The sequence below is a fragment of the Leuresthes tenuis genome, unplaced genomic scaffold (genome assembly GCF_036924035.1).
Source record: "Leuresthes tenuis unplaced genomic scaffold, fLeuTen1.0.hap1 SCAF_1, whole genome shotgun sequence".
In the NCBI taxonomy this organism is placed as follows: domain Eukaryota; kingdom Metazoa; phylum Chordata; class Actinopteri; order Atheriniformes; family Atherinopsidae; genus Leuresthes; species Leuresthes tenuis.
The window spans coordinates 36,722,260-36,749,440 of NW_027325355.1; the positions used below are offsets into that span (position 1 = coordinate 36,722,260).

The 27,181-nt window shown below is 47.6% G+C and overlaps 1 protein-coding gene across 1 annotated transcript in view; it reads right to left on the reverse strand.

Annotated features, from left to right (window-relative positions):
• Window positions 1–611: 611 nt before the first annotated feature.
• Window positions 612–27,181, reverse strand: part of mlpha (melanophilin a) — a 49,811-nt gene continuing 23,241 nt past the window's right edge. The window contains exons 11-14 of the mRNA XM_072379581.1: window positions 8,091–8,252; window positions 7,943–7,999; window positions 1,316–1,361; window positions 612–1,203 (exon numbers count right to left, since the gene is read on the reverse strand). Coding sequence (XP_072235682.1) covers window positions 1,163–1,203; window positions 1,316–1,361; window positions 7,943–7,999; window positions 8,091–8,252 — 306 coding nt within the window. The 3' untranslated portion in view covers window positions 612–1,162. The remainder of the gene's footprint in view (window positions 1,204–1,315; window positions 1,362–7,942; window positions 8,000–8,090; window positions 8,253–27,181) is intronic.

The following is a 27,181-nucleotide window of genomic DNA, read 5'->3' on the forward strand; positions in this document are numbered from 1 at the left end:
CCCTGCAGCCCCAAACCCTGCAGCCCCTGCAGCCCCAAACCCTGCAGCCCCAAACCCTGCAGCCCCTGCAGCCCCTGCAGCCCTAAGCCCTGCAGCCCCAAACTCTGCAGCCCCAAACCCTGCAGCCCCTGCAGCCCCAAACCCTGCAGCCCTAAACCCTGCAGCCCCAAACTCTGCAGCCCCAAACCCTGCAGCCCCAAACCCTGCAGCCCCTGCAGCCCCTGCAGCCCCTGCAGCCCCTGCAGCCCCAAACCCTGCAGCCCCAAACCCTGCAGCCCCTGCAGCCCTAAACCCTGCAGCCCCTGCAGCCCCAAACCCTGCAGCCCCAAACCCTGCAGCCCCTGCAGCCCCAAACTCTGCAGCCCGTCAGAGATGGAGAAGCTCATGAAGCCCTAACCCTAACCCACTCACTCCCTAACCCACTCACTCCCTAACCCTAACCCACTCACTCCCTAACCCTAACCCGCTCCCTAACCCACTCACTCCCTAACCCTAACCCACTCACTCCCTAACCCTAACCCGCTCCCTAACCCTAACCCACTCACTCCCTAACCCTAACCCGCTCCCTAACCCTAACCCACTCACTCCCTAACCCTAACCCAACCCTCTTTCGCTGCATCTGAGCGCTGTTTCTCAGCCTTTAGCAGGCTGAAAACCTGGCTGTGTGACACATTTGGCCTTTATGAACGCTCACAGTGACCTGATGGATGAAAGCGAGGCCTCGGCCTGCTTAACATTTCCATCAGTAGATCATCTGAGAGAAGGTCCACTTCTGGAAATGCATGAAAGCCCTGAGCTCAGACTTTTCTCTGCTGTGTGTTCAGCATCACGTTCATGGATAGAAATAATGTTCCTTAAATGGCTTGATCAAAGTTTAATTTCATCCATTCTACTTCTGTTATAACTGCTATTATGAAATCACTTCAAATCAAATCCTTAATCAGTGATGAGTGTACATGCCCCCCCCCCCCACGGTCTGATCTCTGTTCCAGACGTGTTCCAGCTGTCATTTCTTCTTACTTTATGATCTATGTCTTAATGTTAATTTCAGTTTAGAACATGTTTTAAAACGCTTCGTTTGATCTTTTCTTCATAAAATGCAGTTTTCGTGTCACAGAGTTGTTTCTGGCTGCGTTTTCTTCTGTTGTGATGAGGAGCAAGTTCAGAACATCTTGCTGGACCTCCACTGAGCGCCGTTGGACTCTGTCAACAACAACAACACGATCATGTCCAACTGAGTCATTCTGACATGAAACATGGAAGAACAGAACTTCATCAGTGAAATGCATCTGAAACATGCAGAAATGTGACTTACTGGAGAGCTCTTGTGTGGTCTTTTTCCTGTGATGGGACCCAGAAACCTGCAGAGTTTCACACAAACAGAGGTGTTTTATATTCACGAGCCAGAATCTGTAGGAACCATCTGCATTGTTCATCTGAGACTGCGATACAATCTGGTGAGGTCAGAGGTGGAGGGCGGAGCCATTTAGGGCTTTAAAACAATGAGATGTGGAAGTGGACCCTGTGAGGAACAGCAGCCAGTGGAGAGGCTGCAGGGTTACATGACCCACTGTGTTCTGGACTGCCTGAAGGCGTGATGCCAGGGACCGGGGGAGGGTAGAGGCTATGATTCAGCTTTGATGGTGCACAGTGACCCCAGACTGTGACGGCTTTATTTTAGAGATCATTCTAAGATGGTAACAGATTTTCTGATCAAAGCAGAACTCAGAACCAGAAATAACGCCCAGATTATATCAGATATGAGGTGAGGTCCAGGCTGGCTGTGGGGGCGAGTCTGAAGGGACTCCCCGGATCTCAGAGGAGGGTAAAGGTCAAAGATTAGATTTCTCATTCTGTTGAGGTGGCATGTATGAACAGAAGAGGCCCAGAATGGACCCCTGGGGGGCAGAGGAGGAGGAGTGCTGACCTGTGGATCTCTAACTAACAGGAGAACCAGTGCAGAGCTGAAGCCTTTCCACCAGCCACTGGTGGAAGCTGTGGGTTAAATGCTGGAGCGGGACAGGCCACATATTCACCAGCTGAAGCGTGAGCAGCCGATCCTACTCAGCTGGTGCTGCTGTCATGTGATTTATTACCTGAAGTTTTCTGCTTGTGTCACAGATTTATTAAAAATATATTTTCACTGAAAATCCATCCTCTGTACAACTCAATGAGCGACTTCCTCATTCGTCCTTCTTCAGTATTCCTGCTGAGCTCAGCCTTTGTTACAGCTTCATACTTATGCTCTGTAGTTTCTCCTTTTGTTTCTCCCAGTATTAGTTCATGGTTTTCTGTGCTTTTGGTTTATTCTCTTAAATAAAGCTTCTGTTAAGCTCTTTATTCCTTATGTGACCTTTGACCTCCCGCGGATGTGACTTCATGTAGTTTCTGCTCAGTAGTGGGGAGCTGAGTTGGAGGTCCTGTTGACAGAGTGCTTAAACCCAGTAAACTACTAACAATGGTTCAAACCCTACTTGTTCGACTCCGAGTCATTGTTCTGGAGAGTTGAATGTTGTTTTTCTGTTGAGTTCAGCACCTTATTGCATCATTCTCCCTCTCTCATCTTAAAGGTGCCCCTGTAGAAGCTCAGCCACATGAAGATGCTGTGCTGATTTTATTTAGATCTTAACAGTGTTGGGACAGCGATCCCGCCCCGGCTAGCAAAGCAGCAGCATTAAGTGCCACAGTAACCGCTCAGAGGAATCTCCAATCTCTGTCAAACTGAATGGGAACACAGCTGAGAGGAGAAAAAGTCTGTAACTGGAGGTTAGATCCGGTGTTTTCTGTACTTTGAAACTTTTGTCTTCAGATGTTTGGTGTAGTTACTTAAAATTGATTGTTTAGGGTCAGGAAAACAAATTGGTATCATTTCCTGCATCAAATCATCCTTTTCTTGTATTTTAAGTGTATGGAGGTGAAAGGTTTCACTTTGGGTTGCCTCCATATGACCAAAGCAGTCCCAGAGGGATCCTTCCAGAGAACACTTTGATTTATTCGGAAATAAGTCTTAATCAAAGTTTTATATTACAAATGTTCAGTTCAGATAATGCTGAAATAAACTGTTCTTTAACAGTTCAACAGAAAACTAAACTCAGAACATTTAAACTCAAAGTGAAATAGAGCCTTAACAACCAGACTGATCTCCTCCATGAGACCTCCAACCAGACTGATCTCCTCCATGAGACCTCCAACCAGACTGAACTCTCCATGAGACCTCCAACCAGACTGATCTCCCCCATGAGAGCTCCAACCAGACTGATCTCCCCCATGAGACCTCCAACCAGACTGATCTCCCCCATGAGACCTCCAACCAGACTGATCTCCCCATGAGACCTCCAACCAGACTGATCTCCCCATGAGACCTCCAACCAGACTGATCTCCCCCATGAGACCTCCAACCAGACTGATCTGTCCATGAGACCTCCAACCAGACTGATCTCCCCCATGAGACCTCCAACCAGACTGATCTCCTCTATGAGACCTGCAACCAGACTGATCTCCCCATGAGACCTCCAACCAGACTGATCTCCCCATGAGACCTCCAACCAGACTGATCTCCCCATGAGACCTAAAACCAGACTGATCTCCCCATGAGACCTCCAACCAGACTGATCTGTCCATGAGACCTCCAACCAGACTGATCTCCCCCATGAGACCTCCAACCAGACTGATCTCCCCATGAGACCTAAAACCAGACTGATCTCCCCATGAGACCTCCAACCAGACTGATCTGTCCATGAGACCTCCAACCAGACTGATCTCCTCTATGAGACCTGCAACCAGACTGATCTCCCCATGAGACCTCCAACCAGACTGATCTCCCCCATGAGACCTCCAACCAGACTGATCTCCTCTATGAGACCTGCAACCAGACTGATCTCCCCCATGAGACCTCCAACCAGACTGATCTCCTCTATGAGACCTGCAACCAGACTGATCTCCCCCATGAGACCTCCAACCAGACTGATCTCCTCTATGAGACCTGCAACCAGACTGATCTCCCCATGAGACCTCCAACCAGACTGATCTCCCCCATGAGACCTCCAACCAGACTTATCTCCTCTATGAGACCTGCAACCAGACTGATCTCCCCATGAGACCTGCAACCAGACTGATCTCCCCATGAGACCTCCAACCAGACTGATCTCCTCTATGAGACCTCCAACCAGACTGATCTCCCCATGAGACCTGCAACCAGACTGATCTCCCCATGAGACCTCCAACCAGACTGATCTCCTCCATGAGACCTCCAACCAGACTGATCTCCCCATGAGACCTGCAACCAGACTGATCTCCCCATGAGACCTGCAACCAGACTGATCTCCCCATGAGACCTCCAACCAGACTGATCTCCCCATGAGACCTGCAACCAGACTGATCTCCCCATGAGACCTCCAACCAGACTGATCTCCTCCATGAGACCTGCAACCAGACTGATCTCCCCATGAGACCTCCAACCAGACTGATCTCCTCCATGAGACCTCCAACCAGACTGATCTCCTCTATGAGACCTCCAACCAGACTGATCTCCTCTATGAGACCTGCAACCAGACTGATCTCCCCATGAGACCTGCAACCAGACTGATCTCCCCATGAGACCTGCAACCAGACTGATCTGTCCATGAGACCTCCAACCAGACTGATCTCCCCATGAGACCTCCAACCAGACTGATCTCCCCCATGAAACCTCCAACCAGACTGATCTCCCCATGAGACCTCCAACCAGACTGATCTCCTCCATGAGACCTCCAACCAGACTGATCTCCCCCATGAAACCTCCAACCAGACTGATCTCCCCATGAGACCTCCAACCAGACTGATCTGTCCATGAGACCTGCAACCAGACTGATCTCCTCCATGAGACCTCCAACCAGACTGAACTCTCCATGAGACCTCCAACCAGACTGATCTCCCCATGAGACCTCCAACCAGACTGATCTGTCCATGAGACCTGCAACCAGACTGATCTCCTCCATGAGACCTCCAACCAGACTGAACTCTCCATGAGACCTCCAACCAGACTGATCTCCCCCATGAGACCTCCAACCAGACTGATCTCCTCTATGAGACCTGCAACCAGACTGATCTCCCCATGAGACCTGCAACCAGACTGATCTCTCCATGAGACCTCCAACCAGACTGATCTCCTCCATGAGACCTCCAACCAGACTGATCTCCTCTATGAGACCTCCAACGAGACTGATCTCCTCTATGAGACCTGCAACCAGACTGATCTCCCCATGAGACCTGCAACCAGACTGATCTCCCCATGAGACCTGCAACCAGACTGATCTCCCCATGAGACCTCCAACCAGACTGATCTCCTCTATGAGACCTCCAACCAGACTGATCTCCTCCATGAGACCTCCAACCAGACTGAACTCTCCATGAGACCTCCAACCAGACTGATCTCCTCCATGAGACCTCCAACCAGACTGATCTCCCCATGAGACCTCCAACCAGACTGAACTCTCCATGAGACCTCCAACGAGACTGATCTCCTCTATGAGACCTGCAACCAGACTGATCTCCCCATGAGACCTGCAACCAGACTGATCTCCCCATGAGACCTCCAACCAGACTGATCTCCTCCATGAGACCTCCAACCAGACTGATCTCCTCCATGAGACCTCCAACCAGACTGAACTCTCCATGAGACCTCCAACCAGACTGATCTCCTCCATGAGACCTCCAACCAGACTGATCTCCTCCATGAGACCTCCAACCAGACTGATCTCCCCATGAGACCTCCAACCAGACTGATCTCCTCCATGAGACCTCCAACCAGACTGAACTCTCCATGAGACCTCCAACCAGACTGATCTCCCCCATGAGACCTCCAACCAGACTGATCTCCCCCATGAGACCTCCAACCAGACTGAACTCTCCATGAGACCTCCAACCAGACTGATCTCCTCCATGAGACCTCCAACCAGACTGATCTCCCCATGAGACCTCCAACCAGACTGATCTCCCCATGAGACCTCCAACCAGACTGAACTCTCCATGAGACCTCCAACCAGACTGATCTCCTCCATGAGACCTCCAACCAGACTGATCTCCTCCATGAGACCTCCAACCAGACTGATCTCCCCCATGAGACCTCCAACCAGACTGAACTCTCCATGAGACCTCCAACCAGACTGATCTCCCCATGAGACCTCCAACCAGACTGATCTCCCCATGAGACCTCCAACCAGACTGAACTCTCCATGAGACCTCCAACCAGACTGATCTCCTCCATGAGACCTCCAACCAGACTGATCTCCTCCATGAGACCTCCAACCAGACTGATCTCCCCATGAGACCTCCAACCAGACTGATCTGTCCATGAGACCTCCAACCAGACTGATCTCCCCATGAGACCTCCAACCAGACTGATCTCCTCCATGAGACCTCCAACCAGACTGATCTCCTCCATGAGACCTCCAACCAGACTGATCTCCTCCATGAGACCTCCAACCAGACTGATCTCCTCTATGAGACCTCCAACCAGACTGATCTCCCCATGAGACCTCCAACCAGACTGATCTGTCCATGAGACCTCCAACCAGACTGATCTCCCCCATGAGACCTCCAACCAGACTGATCTCCCCATGAGACCTGCAACCAGACTGATCTCCCCATGAGACCTCCAACCAGACTGATCTCCCCATGAGACCTCCAACCAGACTGATCTCCCCATGAGACCTCCAACCAGACTGATCTCCCCATGAGACCTCCAACCAGACTGAACTCTCCATGAGACCTCCAACCAGACTGATCTCCTCCATGAGACCTCCAACCAGACTGATCTCCTCCATGAGACCTCCAACCAGACTGATCTCCTCCATGAGACCTCCAACCAGACTGATCTCCCCATGAGACCTCCAACCAGACTGATCTCCCCCACGAGACCTCCAACCAGACTGATCTCCCCATGAGACCTCCAACCAGACTGATCTGTCCATGAGACCTCCAACCAGACTGATCTCCCCATGAGACCTCCAACCAGACTGATCTCCCCATGAGACCTGCAACCAGACTGATCTCCCCATGAGACCTCCAACCAGACTGATCTCCCCATGAGACCTCCAACCAGACTGATCTCCCCATGAGACCTCCAACCAGACTGATCTCCTCCATGAGACCTCCAACCAGACTGATCTCCCCATGAGACCTCCAACCAGACTGATCTGTCCATGAGACCCCCAACCAGACTGATCTGTCCATGAGACCTCCAACCAGACTGATCTCCCCATGAGACCTCCAACCAGACTGATCTCCTCTATGAGACCTCCAACCAGACTGAACTCTCCATGAGACCTCCAACCAGACTGATCTCCTCCATGAGACCTCCAACCAGACTGATCTCCCCATGAGACCTCCAACCAGACTGATCTCCTCTATGAGACCTCCAACGAGACTGATCTCCTCTATGAGACCTGCAACCAGACTGATCTCCCCATGAGACCTGCAACCAGACTGATCTCCTCCATGAGACCTCCAACCAGACTGAACTCTCCATGAGACCTCCAACCAGACTGATCTCCTCCATGAGACCTCCAACCAGACTGATCTGTCCATGAGACCTCCAACCAGACTGATCTGTCCATGAGACCTCCAACCAGACTGATCTGTCCATGAGACCTCCAACCAGACTGATCTCCCCATGAGACCTCCAACCAGACTGAACTCTCCATGAGACCTCCAACCAGACTGATCTCCTCCATGAGACCTCCAACCAGACTGAACTCTCCATGAGACCTCCAACCAGACTGATCTCCTCCATGAGACCTCCAACCAGACTGATCTCCTCCATGAGACCTCCAACCTCCTCCTGCTGACCTTCTGCAAACACTCAGGAGCTCCCTGCATACGTACACCTGCTGAGGTCTGACGGGCCTGAGCCACAGTCGTGCTCATCAGACCAGATACAGATAGAGTTTTCTCTCACACTGACCTTCTTCTTGGATCCTCCAGCGCTCAGAGCAGCGATTTTATTTTCGATGTCAGACACCTGCAGAGGAAACAGAATCATCAGAAGAGATGTCATCGGTCAGAGCGGTGTGAATGTTCTCCTACAGTAAGGCATCAGAAGCTCCGCCCACCTCACTCTCTGCGCTCTGAACCCTGGCAGCGGTCAGCGCCACCACGTCCTCCAGCTCCGACAGCTCAGAGTCTGTCGCCCCCCCAAAGTGATTCTTGGCGCTCTGCTCCAGCCGCCGCAGCTTCGACTCCAGCTCGAACGACTGACCGGCTGTGATGTACACCTGCACAGGTGAGACAACAGACACACCTGGGTCACCTGACAGGGCTGAGGTGAGGAGGGTGATGAGGTTATTGGGGCTGAGTCTCAGAGGAAACAAACTGGATCTCTGGAGGTTTCCTCTTTAGAACATTGTGATTTTGTGTAGTGGTATGATTGCCACCTTTCAAGTGGGAGCTCTGGGTTCAAATCCCCTGCATGAAAGGTACTGTCTCCAGTAGGGGTCTTTAGGCCTCTTACCCTATCTGCCTAACTGTAAGTTGGATAAAAGCGTCTGCTAAATGCATAAACATGAACATGAACACATGATGATCTCACTGATGATAAAATGTTCCTTTGTAAAGAAAACAGTTTTTCTCATTAATGTGAGAACAAATTATGAGAAACTGATGAAATCAATATTTAATTACTCTCTGACGAAGGGACTTATACATTTAAGATAAAAATCTTAATATGAAATATAATCTAATTTAAGTGTCCATATCATGAACCGTTACTGTTTTAATGATGTTTCTTATATTCCTCAGAAAACAGATCTTTATTCTTTTCCCATTTTTTCAGAAACATTCATCATGATAAATAAAATAATTTCCCTAATCTTAGAAAACTTGAGTTTTTAATAAATCTATTTTCTATTTATCCTTCCTCCTTTTTATTAAAATTACAGGAGACTTTGCTTTGAATTATTTGTTTTTATTTGAAGAGAAAAAAAATTCTCATTTTTTTCATACTTACAGTAGATGTGGCAGCCCAGATCAGTTTTTCAGATTTCGGTACACGTATGACGGCATATTACGTCTCAGAGTCATCGTATGACGGCATATTACGTCTCAGAGCCATCGTATGACGGCATGTGACGTCTCAGAGTCATCGTATGACGGCATATTACGTCTCGGAGCCATCGTATGACGGCATATTACGTATCGGTGTCATCGTATGACGGCATGTGACGTCTCGGAGCCATCGTATGACAGCATATTACGTATCGGTGTCATCGTATGACGGCATATTACGTATCGGTGTCATCGTATGACGGCATATGACGTCTCAGAGTCATCGTATGACGGCATATGACATCTCAGAGCCATCGTATGACGGCATATTACGTATCGGTGTCATCGTATGACGGCATATTACGTATCGTGTCATCGTATGACGGCATATTACGTCTCAGAGTCATCGTATGACGGCATATTACGTATCGGTGTCATCGTATGACGGCATATTACGTCTCAGAGCCATCGTATGACGGCATATTACGTATCGGTGTCATCGTATGACGGCATATTACGTCTCAGAGCCATCGTATGACGGCATATTACGTCTCAGAGTCATCGTATGACGGCATATTACGTCTCAGAGCCATCGTATGACGGCATATTACGTCTCAGAGCCATCGTATGACGGCATATTACGTCTCAGAGTCATCGTATGACGGAATATTACGTATCGGTGTCATCGTATGATGGCATATTACGTCTCAGAGTCTTCGTATGACGGCATATGACATCTCAGAGCCATCGTATGACGGCATATTACGTATCGGTGTCATCGTATGACGGCATATTACGTATCGGTGTCATCGTATGACGGCATATGACGTCTCAGAGTCATCGTATGACGGCATATTACGTCTCAGAGCCATCGTATGATGTCATATTACGTCTCAGAGTCATCGTATGACGGCATATTACGTATCGGTGTCATCGTATGATGGCATATTACGTCTCAGAGTCTTCGTATGACGGCATATGACATCTCAGAGCCATCGTATGACGGCATATTACGTATCGGTGTCATCGTATGACGGCATATTACGTATCGGTGTCATCGTATGACGGCATATGACGTCTCAGAGTCATCGTATGACGGCATATGACATCTCAGAGCCATCGCATGACGGCATATTACGTATCGGTGTCATCGTATGACGGCATATTACGTATCGGTGTCATCGTATGACGGCATATGACGTCTCAGAGTCATCGTATGACGGCATATGACATCTCAGAGCCATCGTATGACGGCATATTACGTATCGGTGTCATCGTATGACGGCATATTACGTATCGTGTCATCGTATGACGGCATATTACGTCTCAGAGTCATCGTATGACGGCATATTACGTCTCAGAGTCATCGTATGACGGCATATTACGTATCGGTGTCATCGTATGACGGCATATTACGTATCGGTGTCATCGTATGACGGCATATTACGTCTCAGAGTCATCGTATGACGGCATATTACGTCTCAGAGTCATCGTATGACGGCATATTACGTATCGGTGTCATCGTATGACGGCATATGACATCTCAGAGCCATCGTATGACGGCATATTACGTATCGGTGTCATCGTATGACGGCATATTACGTATCGGTGTCATCGTATGACGGCATATGACGTCTCAGAGTCATCGTATGACGGCATATGACATCTCAGAGCCATCGCATGACGGCATATTACGTCTCAGAGTCATCGTATGACGGCATATTACGTATCGGTGTCATCGTATGACGGCATATTACGTATCGGTGTCATCGTATGACGGCATATGACGTCTCAGAGTCATCGTATGACGGCATATGACATCTCAGAGCCATCGTATGACGGCATATTACGTATCGGTGTCATCGTATGACGGCATATTACGTATCGTGTCATCGTATGACGGCATATTACGTCTCAGAGTCATCGTATGACGGCATATTACGTCTCAGAGTCATCGTATGACGGCATATTACGTATCGGTGTCATCGTATGACGGCATATTACGTATCGGTGTCATCGTATGACGGCATATTACGTCTCAGAGTCATCGTATGACGGCATATTACGTCTCAGAGTCATCGTATGACGGCATATTACGTATCGGTGTCATCGTATGACGGCATATTACGTCTCAGAGCCATCGTATGACGGCATATTACGTATCGGTGTCATCGTATGACGGCATATTACGTCTCAGAGCCATCGTATGACGGCATATTACGTATCGGAGCCATCGTATGACGGCATATTACGTCTCAGAGTCATCGTATGACGGCATATTACGTCTCAGAGTCATCGTATGACGGCATATTACGTATCGGTGTCATCGTATGACGGCATATTACGTCTCAGAGCCATCGTATGACGGCATATTACGTCTCGGAGCCATCGTATGACGGCATATTACGTCTCGGAGTCATCGTATGATGGCATATTACGTCTCAGAGCCATCGTATGACGGCATATTACGTATCGGTGTCATCGTATGACGGCATATTACGTCTCAGAGTCATCGTATGACGGCATATTACGTCTCAGAGTCATCGTATGACGGCATATTACGTATCGGTGTCATCGTATGACGGCATATTACGTCTCAGAGTCATCGTATGACGGCATATTACGTCTCAGAGCCATCGTATGACGGCATATTACGTCTCAGAGTCATCGTATGACGGCATATTACGTCTCAGAGTCATCGTATGACGGCATATTACGTATCGGTGTCATCGTATGACGGCATATTACGTCTCAGAGCCATCGTATGACGGCATATTACGTCTCAGAGCCATCGTATGACGGCATATTACGTCTCAGAGCCATCGTATGACGGCATATGACGTCTCAGAGTCATCGTATGATGGCATATTACGTCTCAGAGTCATCGTATGACGGCATATTACGTCTCAGAGTCATCGTATGACGGCATATTACGTCTCAGAGTCATCGTATGACGGCATATGACGTCTCAGAGTCATCGTATGATGGCATATTACGTCTCAGAGTCATCGTATGACGGCATATTACGTCTCAGAGTCATCGTATGACGGCATATTACGTCTCAGAGTCATCGTATGACGGCATATTACGTCTCGGAGTCATCGTATGACGGCATGTGACGTCTCGGAGTCATCGTATGACGGCATATGACGTCTCGGAGTCATCGTATGACGGCATACGACGTCTCGAAGCCATCGTATGACTGCATATTACGTATCGGTGTCATCGTATGACGGCATATTACGTATCGGTGTCATCGTATGACGGCATGTGACGTCTCGGAGTCATGGTATGACGGCATGTGACGTCTCGGAGTCATCGTATGACGGCATATTACGTATCGTGTCATCGTATGACGGCATATTACGTCTCAGAGTCATCGTATGACGGCATATTACGTCTCAGAGTCATCGTATGACGGCATATTACGTATCGGTGTCATCGTATGACGGCATATTACGTCTCAGAGTCATCGTATGACGGCATATTACGTCTCAGAGTCATCGTATGACGGCATATTACGTATCGGTGTCATCGTATGACGGCATATTACGTCTCAGAGCCATCGTATGACGGCATATTACGTCTCAGAGTCATCGTATGACGGCATGTGACGTCTCGGAGTCATCGTATGACGGCATATGACGTCTCGGAGTCATCGTATGACGGCATATTACGCATCGGTGTCATCGTATGAGGGCATATTACGTATCGTGTCATCGTATGACGGCATATTACGTCTCAGAGTCATCGTATGACGGCATATTACGTCTCAGAGCCATCGTATGACGGCATATTACGTATCGGTGTCATCGTATGACGGCATATTACGTCTCAGAGTCATCGTATGACGGCATATTACGTCTCAGAGTCATCGTATGACGGCATATTACGTATCGGTGTCATCGTATGACGGCATATTACGTCTCAGAGCCATCGTATGACGGCATATTACGTCTCAGAGTCATCGTATGACGGCATATTACGTCTCAGAGCCATCGTATGACGGCATATTACGTCTCAGAGTCATCGTATGACGGCATATTACGTCTCAGAGTCATCGTATGACGGCATATTACGTATCGTGTCATCGTATGACGGCATATTACGTCTCAGAGTAATCGTATGACGGCATATTACGTCTCAGAGTCATCGTATGACGGCATATGACATCTCAGAGCCATCGTATGACGGCATATTACGTATCGGTGTCATCGTATGACGGCATATGACGTCTCAGAGTCATCGTATGACGGCATATGACATCTCAGCGCCATCGTATGACGGCATATGACGTCTCAGAGTCATCGTATGATGGCATATTACGTCTCAGAGTCATCGTATGACGGCATATTACGTCTCAGAGTCATCGTATGACGGCATATTACGTCTCAGAGTCATCGTATGACGGCATATTACGTCTCAGAGTCATCGTATGACGGCAGGTGACGTCTCGGAGTCATCGTATGACGGCATATGACGTCTCGGAGTCATCGTATGACGGCATACGACGTCTCGAAGCCATCGTATGACAGCATATTACGTATCGGTGTCATCGTATGACGGCATATTACGTATCGGTGTCATCGTATGACGGCATATGACGTCTCAGAGTCATCGTATGACGGCATGTGACGTCTCGGAGTCATCGTATGACGGCATGTGACGTCTCGGAGTCATCGTATGACGGCATATGACGTCTCGGAGTCATCGTATGACGGCATACGACGTCTCGAAGCCATCGTATGACAGCATATTACGTATCGGTGTCATCGTATGACGGCATATTACGTATCGGTGTCATCGTATGACGGCATATTACGTATCGTGTCATCGTATGACGGCATATTACGTCTCAGAGTCATCGTATGACGGCATATTACGTCTCAGAGTCATCGTATGACGGCATATTACGTATCGGTGTCATCGTATGACGGCATATTACGTCTCAGAGCCATCGTATGACGGCATATTACGTCTCAGAGTCATCGTATGACGGCATGTGACGTCTCGGAGTCATCGTATGACGGCATATGACGTCTCGGAGTCATCGTATGACGGCATACGACGTCTCGAAGCCATCGTATGACAGCATATTACGTATCGGTGTCATCGTATGACGGCATATTACGTATCGGTGTCATCGTATGACGGCATATTACGTATCGTGTCATCGTATGACGGCATATTACGTCTCAGAGTCATCGTATGACGGCATATTACGTCTCAGAGCCATCGTATGACGGCATATTACGTATCGGTGTCATCGTATGACGGCATATTACGTCTCAGAGTCATCGTATGACGGCATATTACGTCTCAGAGTCATCGTATGACGGCATATTACGTCTCAGAGTCATCGTATGACGGCATATTACGTCTCAGAGCCATCGTATGACGGCATATTACGTATCGGAGCCATCGTATGACGGCATATTACGTCTCAGAGTCATCGTATGACGGCATATTACGTCTCAGAGCCATCGTATGACGGCATATTACGTCTCAGAGTCATCGTATGACGGCATATTACGTCTCAGAGTCATCGTATGACGGCATATTACATATCGTGTCATCGTATGACGGCATATTACGTCTCGGAGTCATCGTATGACGGCATATTACGTATCGGTGTTTTCGTATGACGGCATATTACATATCGTGTCATCGTATGACGGCATATTACGTCTCGGAGTCATCGTATGACGGCATATTACGTATCGGTGTCTTCGTATGACGGCATATTACGTCTCAGAGTCATCGTATGACAGCATATTACGTATCGGTGTCATCGTATGACGGCATATTACGTCTCGGAGTCATCGTATGACGGCATATTACGTATCGGTGTCTTCGTATGACGGCATATTACGTCTCAGAGTCATCGTATGACAGCATATTACGTATCGGTGTCATCGTATGATGGCATATTACGTCTCGGAGTCATCGTATGACGGCATATGACATCTCAGAGCCATCGTATGACGGCATATTACGTATCGGTGTCATCGTATGACGGCATATGACGTCTCAGAGTCATCGTATGACGGCATATGACATCTCAGAGCCATCGTATGACGGCATATTACGTATCGGTGTCATCGTATGACGGCATATTACGTATCGGTGTCATCGTATGACGGCATATTACGTCTCAGAGCCATCGTATGATGGCATATTACGTCTCAGAGTCATCGTATGACGGCATATGACATCTCAGAGCCATCGTATGACGGCATATTACGTATCGGTGTCATCGTATGACGGCATATGACGTCTCAGAGTCATCGTATGACGGCATATGACATCTCAGAGCCATCGTATGACGGCATATTACGTATCGGTGTCATCGTATGACGGCATATTACGTATCGGTGTCATCGTATGACGGCATATTACGTCTCAGAGCCATCGTATGATGGCATATTACGTCTCAGAGTCATCGTATGACGGCATATTACGTATCGGTGTCATCGTATGACGGCATATTACGTCTCAGAGCCATCGTATGACGGCATATTACGTATCGGAGCCATCGTATGACGGCATATTACGTCTCAGAGTCATCGTATGACGGCATATGACGTCTCAGAGTCATCGTATGACGGCATATTACGTATCGGTGTCATCGTATGACGGCATATTACGTCTCAGAGCCATCGTATGACGGCATATTACGTCTCAGAGCCATCGTATGACGGCATATTACGTCTCAGAGTCATCGTATGACGGCATATGACGTCTCAGAGTCATCGTATGATGGCATATTACGTCTCAGAGTCATCGTATGACGGCATATTACGTCTCAGAGTCATCGTATGACGGCATATTACGTATCGTGTCATCGTATGACGACATATTACGTCTCTGTCATCGTATGATGGCATATTACGTCTCAGAGTCATCGTATGACGGCATATTACGTATCGGTGTCATCGTATGACGGCATATTACGTATCGGTGTCATCGTATGACGGCATATGACATCTCAGAGCCATCGTATGACGGCATATTACGTATCGGTGTCATCGTATGACGGCATATTACGTATCGTGTCATCGTATGACGGCATATGACGTCTCAGAGTCATCGTATGATGGCATATTACGTCTCAGAGTCATCGTATGACGGCATATTACGTCTCAGAGTCATCGTATGACGGCATATTACGTATCGTGTCATCGTATGACGGCATATTACGTCTCAGAGTCATCGTATGACGGCATATTACGTCTCAGAGCCATCGTATGACGGCATATTACGTCTCAGAGTCATCGTATGACAGCATATTACGTATCGGTGTCATCGTATGACGGCATATTACGTCTCAGAGTCATCGTATGACGGCATATTACGTCTCAGAGCCATCGTATGACGGCATATTACGTATCGGTGTCATCGTATGATGGCATATTACGTCTCAGAGTCATCGTATGACGGCATATTACGTCTCAGAGCCATTGTATGACGGCATATTACGTATCGGAGCCATCGTATGACGGCATATTACGTCTCAGAGTCATCGTATGACGGCATATTACGTCTCAGAGTCATCGTATGACGGCATATTACGTCTCAGAGCCATCGTATGACGGCATATTACGTATCGGAGCCATCGTATGATGGCATATTACGTCTCAGAGCCATCGTATGACGGCATATTACGTATCGGTGTCATCGTATGACGGCATATTACGTCTCAGAGTCATCGTATGATGGCATATTACGTATCGGAGCCATCGTATGACGGCATATTACGTCTCAGAGCCATCGTATGACGGCATATTACGTATCGGTGTCATCGTATGACGGCATATTACGTATCGGTGTCATCGTATGACAGCATATTACGTATCGGTGTCATCGTATGACGGCATATTACGTATCGGTGTCATCGTATGACGGCATATTACGTATCGGTGTCATCGTATGAAGGCATGTTACGTATCGGTGTCATCGTATGACGGCATATTACGTCTCAGAGCCATCGTATGACGGCATATTACGTATCGGAGCCATCGTATGACGGCATATTACGTCTCAGAGCCATCGTATGATGGCATATTACGTCTCAGAGCCATCGTATGACGGCATATTATGTATCGTGTCATCGTATGACGGCATATTACGTCTCAGAGCCATCGTATGACAGCATATTACGTCTCAGAGTCATCGTATGACGGCATATTACGTATCGGTGTCATCGTATGACGGCATATTACGTCTCAGAGTCATCGTATGACGGCATATTACGTCTCAGAGCCATCGTATGACGGCATATTACGTCTCAGAGTCATCGTATGACGGCATATTACGTCTCAGAGTCATCGTATGACGGCATATTACGTATCGGTGTCATCGTATGACGGCATATTACGTCTCAGAGTCATCGTATGACGGCATATTACGTCTCAGAGTCATCGTATGACGGCATATTACGTCTCAGAGTCATCGTATGACGGCATATTACGTCTCAGAGCCATCGTATGACGGCATATTACGTATCGGAGCCATCGTATGACGGCATATTACGTCTCAGAGTCATCGTATGACGGCATATTACGTCTCAGAGCCATTGTATGACGGCATATTACGTATCGGAGCCATCGTATGACGGCATATTACGTCTCAGAGTCATCGTATGACGGCATATTACGTCTCAGAGTCATCGTATGACGGCATATTACGTCTCAGAGCCATCGTATGACGGCATATTACGTATCGGAGCCATCGTATGATGGCATATTACGTCTCAGAGCCATCGTATGACGGCATATTACGTATCGGTGTCATCGTATGACGGCATATTACGTCTCAGAGTCATCGTATGATGGCATATTACGTATCGGAGCCATCGTATGACGGCATATTACGTCTCAGAGCCATCGTATGACGGCATATTACGTATCGGTGTCATCGTATGACGGCATATTACGTATCGGTGTCATCGTATGACAGCATATTACGTATCGGTGTCATCGTATGACGGCATATTACGTATCGGTGTCATCGTATGACGGCATATTACGTATCGGTGTCATCGTATGAAGGCATGTTATGTATCGGTGTCATCGTATGACGGCATATTACGTCTCAGAGCCATCGTATGACGGCATATTACGTATCGGAGCCATCGTATGACGGCATATTACGTCTCAGAGCCATCGTATGATGGCATATTACGTCTCAGAGCCATCGTATGACGGCATATTATGTATCGTGTCATCGTATGACGGCATATTACGTCTCAGAGCCATCGTATGACAGCATATTACGTCTCAGAGTCATCGTATGACGGCATATTACGTATCGGTGTCATCGTATGACGGCATATTACGTCTCAGAGCCATCGTATGACGGCATATTACGTCTCAGAGTCATCGTATGACGGAATATTATGTCTCAGAGCCATCGTATGACGGCATATTACGTATCGGAGCCATCGTATGACGGCATATTACGTATCGGAGCCATCGTATGACGGCATATTACGTCTCAGAGCCATCGTATGACGGCATATGACGGCATGTGACGTCTCAGAGTCATCGTATGACGGCATACTACGTCTCAGAGTCATCGTATGACGGCATATTACGTCTCAGAGTCATCGTATGACGGCATATTACGTCTCAGAGTCATCGTATGACGGCATATTATGTCTCAGAGCCATCGTATGACGGCATATTACGTCTCAGAGTCATCGTATGACGGCATATTACGTCTCGGAGTCATCGTATGATGGCATATTACGTCTCGGAGTCATCGTATGACGGCATATTACGTCTCGGAGTCATCGTATGATGGCATATTACGTCTCAGTCATCGTATGACGGCATATTACGTATCGGTGTCATCGTATGACGGCATATGACGTCTCGGAGTCATCGTATGACGGCATATTACGTCTCAGAGTCATCGTATGACAGCATATTACGTATCGGTGTCATCGTATGACGGCATATGACGTCTCGGAGTCATCGTATGACGGCATATTACGTCTCAGAGTCATCGTATGACGGCATATTACGTATCGGTGTCATCGTATGACAGCATATTACGTATCGGTGTCATCGTATGACAGCATATTACGTATCGGTGTCATCGTATGACGGCATATGACGTCTCGGAGTCATCGTATGACGGCATATGACGTCTCAGAGCCATCGTATGACGGCATATTACGTCTCGGAGTCATCGTATGACGGCATATTACGTCTCAGAGTCATCGTATGACGGCATATTACGTCTCGGAGTCATCGTATGACGGCATATTACGTATCGGTGTCATCGTATGACAGCATATTACGTATCGGTGTCATCGTATGACGGCAAATGACGTCTCGGAGTCATCGTATGACGGCATATGACGTCTCAGAGCCATCGTATGACGGCATATTACGTCTCAGAGTCATCGTATGACGGCATATTACGTATCGTGTCATCGTATGACGGCATATTACGTCTCAGAGTCATCGTATGATGGCATATTACGTCTCAGAGTCATCGTATGACGGCATATTACGTATCGGTGTCATCGTATGACGGCATATTACGTATCGGTGTCATCGTATGACGGCATATTACGTCTCAGAGCCATCGTATGATGGCATATTACGTCTCAGAGTCATCGTATGACGGCATATGACATCTCAGAGCCATCGTATGACGGCATATTACGTATCGGTGTCATCGTATGACGGCATATTACGTATCGTGTCATCGTATGACGGCATATGACGTCTCAGAGTCATCGTATGACGGCATATTACGTCTCAGAGTCATCGTATGACGGCATATTACGTCTCAGAGTCATCGTATGACGGCATATTACGTCTCAGAGTCATCGTATGACGGCATATTACGTCTCAGAGTCATCGTATGATGGCATATTACGTCTCAGAGCCATCGTATGACGGCATATTACGTATCGGAGCCATCGTATGACGGCATATTACGTCTCAGAGCCATCGTATGACGGCATATTACGTCTCAGAGCCATCGTATGACGGCATATTACGTCTCGGAGCCATCGTATGACGGCATATTACGTCTCGGAGCCATCGTATGACGGCATATTACGTATCGGTGTCATCGTATGACGGCATATTACGTATCGGTGTCATCGTATGACGGCATATTACGTCTCAGAGCCATCGTATGACGGCATATTACGTCTCGGAGCCATCGTATGACGGCATATTACGTCTCGGAGCCATCGTATGACGGCATAATACGTATCGGTGTCATCGTATGACGGCATATTACGTATCGGTGTCATCGTATGACGGCATATTATGTATCGTGTCATCGTATGACGGCATATTACGTATCGGTGTCATCGTATGACGGCATATTACGTCTCAGAGCCATCGTATGACGGCATATTACGTCTCAGAGTCATCGTATGACGGCATATTACGTCTCAGAGCCATCGTATGACGGCATATTACGTATCGGAGCCATCGTATGACGGCATATTACGTCTCAGAGTCATCGTATGACGGCATATTACGTATCGGAGCCATCGTATGACGGCATATTACGTATCGGAGCCATCGTATGACGGCATATGACGTCTCAGAGCCATCGTATGACGGCATATTACGTATCGGTGTCATCGTATGACGGCATATTACGTCTCAGAGCCATCGTATGACGGCATATTACGTCTCGGAGTCATCGTATGATGGCATATTACGTCTCGGAGTCATCGTATGACGGCATATTACGTCTCGGAGTCATCGTATGATGGCATATTACGTCTCAGTCATCGTATGACGGCATATTACGTATCGGTGTCATCGTATGACGGCATATGACGTCTCGGAGTCATCGTATGACGGCATATTACGTCTCAGAGTCATCGTATGACAGCATATTACGTATCGGTGTCATCGTATGACGGCATATTACGTCTCGGAGCCATCGTATGACGGCATATTACGTATCGGTGTCATCGTATGACGGCATATGACGTCTCAGAGCCATCGTATGACGGCATATTACGTCTCAGAGTCATCGTATGACGGCATATTACGTCTCAGAGCCATCGTATGACGGCATATTACGTCTCAGAGTCATCGTATGACGGCATATTACGTCTCAGAGTCATCGTATGACAGCATATTACGTATCGGTGTCATCGTATGACGGCATATTACGTATCGGTGTCATCGTATGACGGCATATTACGTCTCAGAGTCATCGTATGACGGCATATTACGTCTCAGAGTCATCGTATGACAGCATATTACGTATCGGTGTCATCGTATGACAGCATATTACGTATCGGTGTCATCGTATGACGGCATATTACGTATCGTGTCATCGTATGACGGCATATTACGTATCGGAGCCATCGTATGACGGCATATTACGTCTCAGAGCCATCGTATGACGGCATATTACGTCTCAGAGTCATCGTATGACGGCATATTACGTCTCAGAGTCATCGTATGACGGCATATGACGTATCGGAGTCATCGTATGACGGCATATGACGTCTCGGAGTCATCGTATGACGGCATATTACGTATCGGTGTCATCGTATGACGGCATATTACGTATCGGTGTCATCGTATGACGGCATATTATGTATCGTGTCATCGTATGACGGCATATTACGTATCGGAGTCATCGTATGACGGCATATTACGTCTCAGAGTCATCGTATGACGGCATATTACGTCTCAGAGCCATCGTATGACGGCATATTACGTCTCAGAGTCATCGTATGACGGCATATTACGTCTCAGAGTCATCGTATGACGGCATATTACGTCTCAGAGTCATCGTATGACGGCATATTACGTCTCAGAGCCATCGTATGACGGCATATTACGTCTCAGAGTCATCGTATGACGGCATATTACGTCTCAGAGTCATCGTATGACGGCATATTACGTCTCAGAGTCATCGTATGACGGCATATGACGTCTCAGAGCCATCGTATGACGGCATATTACGTATCGGTGTCATCGTATGACGGCATATTACGTCTCAGAGCCATCGTATGACGGCATATTACGTCTCAGAGTCATCGTATGACGGCATATTACGTCTCAGAGCCATCGTATGACGGCATATTACGTCTCAGAGCCATCGTATGACGGCATATGACGGCATGTGACGTCTCAGAGTCATCGTATGACGGCATATTACGTCTCAGAGTCATCGTATGACGGAATATTACGTCTCAGAGCCATCGTATGACGGCATATTACGTATCGGAGCCATCGTATGACGGCATATTACGTATCGGAGCCATCGTATGACGGCATATTACGTCTCAGAGCCATCGTATGACGGCATATGACGGCATGTGACGTCTCAGAGTCATCGTATGACGGCATACTACGTCTCAGAGTCATCGTATGACGGCATATTACGTCTCAGAGTCATCGTATGACGGCATATTACGTCTCAGAGTCATCGTATGACGGCATATTACGTCTCAGAGCCATCGTATGACGGCATATTACGTCTCAGAGTCATCGTATGACGGCATATTACGTCTCGGAGTCATCGTATGATGGCATATTACGTCTCGGAGTCATCGTATGACGGCATATTACGTCTCGGAGTCATCGTATGACGGCATATTACGTCTCAGTCATCGTATGACGGCATATTACGTATCGGTGTCATCGTATGACGGCATATGACGTCTCGGAGTCATCGTATGACGGCATATTACGTCTCAGAGTCATCGTATGACAGCATATTACGTATCGGTGTCATCGTATGACGGCATATGACGTCTCGGAGTCATCGTATGACGGCATATTACGTCTCAGAGTCATCGTATGACGGCATATTACGTATCGGTGTCATCGTATGACAGCATATTACGTATCGGTGTCATCGTATGACAGCATATTACGTATCGGTGTCATCGTATGACGGCATATGACGTCTCGGAGTCATCGTATGACGGCATATGACGTCTCAGAGCCATCGTATGACGGCATATTACGTCTCGGAGTCATCGTATGACGGCATATTACGTCTCAGAGTCATCGTATGACGGCATATTACGTCTCGGAGTCATCGTATGACGGCATATTACGTATCGGTGTCATCGTATGACAGCATATTACGTATCGGTGTCATCGTATGACGGCAAATGACGTCTCGGAGTCATCGTATGACGGCATATGACGTCTCAGAGCCATCGTATGACGGCATATTACGTCTCAGAGTCATCGTATGACGGCATATTACGTCTCAGAGTCATCGTATGACGGCATATTACGTATCGTGTCATCGTATGACGGCATATTACGTCTCAGAGTCATCGTATGATGGCATATTACGTCTCAGAGTCATCGTATGACGGCATATTACGTATCGGTGTCATCGTATGACGGCATATTACGTATCGGTGTCATCGTATGACGGCATATTACGTCTCAGAGCCATCGTATGACGGCATATGACATCTCAGAGCCATCGTATGACGGCATATTACGTATCGGTGTCATCGTATGACGGCATATTACGTATCGGTGTCATCGTATGACGGCATATTACGTCTCAGAGTCATCGTATGACGGCATATGACATCTCAGAGCCATCGTATGACGGCATATTACGTATCGGTGTCATCGTATGACGGCATATTACGTATCGTGTCATCGTATGACGGCATATGACGTCTCAGAGTCATCGTATGATGTCATATTACGTCTCAGAGTCATCGTATGACGGCATATTACGTCTCAGAGTCATCGTATGACGGCATATTACGTCTCAGAGTCATCGTATGACGGCATATTACGTCTCAGAGTCATCGTATGATGGCATATTACGTCTCAGAGCCATCGTATGACGGCATATTACGTATCGGAGCCATCGTATGACGGCATATTACGTCTCAGAGCCATCGTATGACGGCATATTACGTCTCAGAGCCATCGTATGACGGCATATTACGTCTCGGAGCCATCGTATGACGGCATATTACGTCTCGGAGCCATCGTATGACGGCATATTACGTATCGGTGTCATCGTATGACGGCATATTACGTATCGGTGTCATCGTATGACGGCATATTACGTCTCAGAGCCATCGTATGACGGCATATTACGTCTCGGAGCCATCGTATGACGGCATATTACGTCTCGGAGCCATCGTATGACGGCATATTACGTATCGGTGTCATCGTATGACGGCATATTACGTATCGGTGTCATCGTATGACGGCATATTATGTATCGTGTCATCGTATGACGGCATATTACGTATCGGTGTCATCGTATGACGGCATATTACGTCTCAGAGCCATCGTATGACGGCATATTACGTCTCAGAGTCATCGTATGACGGCATATTACGTCTCAGAGCCATCGTATGACGGCATATTACGTATCGGAGCCATCGTATGACGGCATATTACGTCTCAGAGTCATCGTATGACGGCATATTACGTATCGGAGCCATCGTATGACGGCATATTACGTATCGGAGCCATCGTATGACGGCATATGACGTCTCAGAGCCATCGTATGACGGCATATTACGTATCGGTGTCATCGTATGACGGCATATGACGTCTCGGAGTCATCGTATGACGGCATATGACGTCTCGGAGCCATCGTATGACGGCATATTACGTCTCGGAGTCATCGTATGACGGCATATTACGTCTCGGAGTCATCGTATGACGGCATATTACGTCTCGGAGTCATCGTATGACGGCATATTACGTATCGGTGTCATCGTATGACAGCATATTACGTATCGGTGTCATCGTATGACGGCAAATGACGTCTCGGAGTCATCGTATGACGGCATATGACGTCTCAGAGCCATCGTATGACGGCATATTACGTCTCAGAGTCATCGTATGACGGCATATTACGTCTCAGAGTCATCGTATGACGGCATATTACGTATCGTGTCATCGTATGACGGCATATTACGTCTCAGAGTCATCGTATGATGGCATATTACGTCTCAGAGTCATCGTATGACGGCATATTACGTATCGGTGTCATCGTATGACGGCATATTACGTATCGGTGTCATCGTATGACGGCATATTACGTCTCAGAGCCATCGTATGATGGCATATTACGTCTCAGAGTCATCGTATGACGGCATATGACATCTCAGAGCCATCGTATGACGGCATATTACGTATCGGTGTCATCGTATGACGGCATATTACGTATCGTGTCATCGTATGACGGCATATGACGTCTCAGAGTCATCGTATGATGTCATATTACGTCTCAGAGTCATCGTATGACGGCATATTACGTCTCAGAGTCATCGTATGACGGCATATTACGTCTCAGAGTCATCGTATGACGGCATATTACGTCTCAGAGTCATCGTATGATGGCATATTACGTCTCAGAGCCATCGTATGACGGCATATTACGTATCGGAGCCATCGTATGACGGCATATTACGTCTCAGAGCCATCGTATGACGGCATATTACGTCTCAGAGCCATCGTATGACGGCATATTACGTCTCGGAGCCATCGTATGACGGCATATTACGTCTCGGAGCCATCGTATGACGGCATATTACGTATCGGTGTCATCGTATGACGGCATATTACGTATCGGTGTCATCGTATGACGGCATATTACGTCTCAGAGCCATCGTATGACGGCATATTACGTCTCGGAGCCATCGTATGACGGCATATTACGTCTCGGAGCCATCGTATGACGGCATATTACGTATCGGTGTCATCGTATGACGGCATATTACGTATCGGTGTCATCGTATGACGGCATATTATGTATCGTGTCATCGTATGACGGCATATTACGTATCGGTGTCATCGTATGACGGCATATTACGTCTCAGAGCCATCGTATGACGGCATATTACGTCTCAGAGTCATCGTATGACGGCATATTACGTCTCAGAGCCATCGTATGACGGCATATTACGTATCGGAGCCATCGTATGACGGCATATTACGTCTCAGAGTCATCGTATGACGGCATATTACGTATCGGAGCCATCGTATGACGGCATATTACGTATCGGAGCCATCGTATGACGGCATATGACGTCTCAGAGCCATCGTATGACGGCATATTACGTATCGGTGTCATCGTATGACGGCATATTACGTCTCAGAGCCATCGTATGACGGCATATTACGTCTCGGAGTCATCGTATGATGGCATATTACGTCTCGGAGTCATCGTATGACGGCATATTACGTCTCGGAGTCATCGTATGATGGCATATTACGTCTCAGTCATCGTATGACGGCATATTACGTATCGGTGTCATCGTATGACGGCATATGACGTCTCGGAGTCATCGTATGACGGCATATTACGTCTCAGAGTCATCGTATGACAGCATATTACGTATCGGTGTCATCGTATGACGGCATATTACGTCTCGGAGCCATCGTATGACGGCATATTACGTATCGGTGTCATCGTATGACGGCATATGACGTCTCAGAGCCATCGTATGACGGCATATTACGTCTCAGAGTCATCGTATGACGGCATATTACGTCTCAGAGCCATCGTATGACGGCATATTACGTCTCAGAGTCATCGTATGACGGCATATTACGTCTCAGAGTCATCGTATGACAGCATATTACGTATCGGTGTCATCGTATGACGGCATATTACGTATCGGTGTCATCGTATGACGGCATATTACGTCTCAGAGTCATCGTATGACGGCATATTACGTCTCAGAGTCATCGTATGACAGCATATTACGTATCGGTGTCATCGTATGACAGCATATTACGTATCGGTGTCATCGTATGACGGCATATTACGTATCGTGTCATCGTATGACGGCATATTACGTATCGGAGTCATCGTATGACGGCATATTACGTCTCAGAGCCATCGTATGACGGCATATTACGTCTCAGAGTCATCGTATGACGGCATATTACGTCTCAGAGTCATCGTATGACGGCATATGACGTATCGGAGTCATCGTATGACGGCATATGACGTCTCGGAGTCATCGTATGACGGCATATTACGTATCGGTGTCATCGTATGACGGCATATTACGTATCGTGTCATCGTATGACGGCATATTACGTATCGGAGTCATCGTATGACGGCATATTACGTCTCAGAGTCATCGTATGACGGCATATTACGTCTCAGAGTCATCGTATGACGGCATATTACGTCTCAGAGC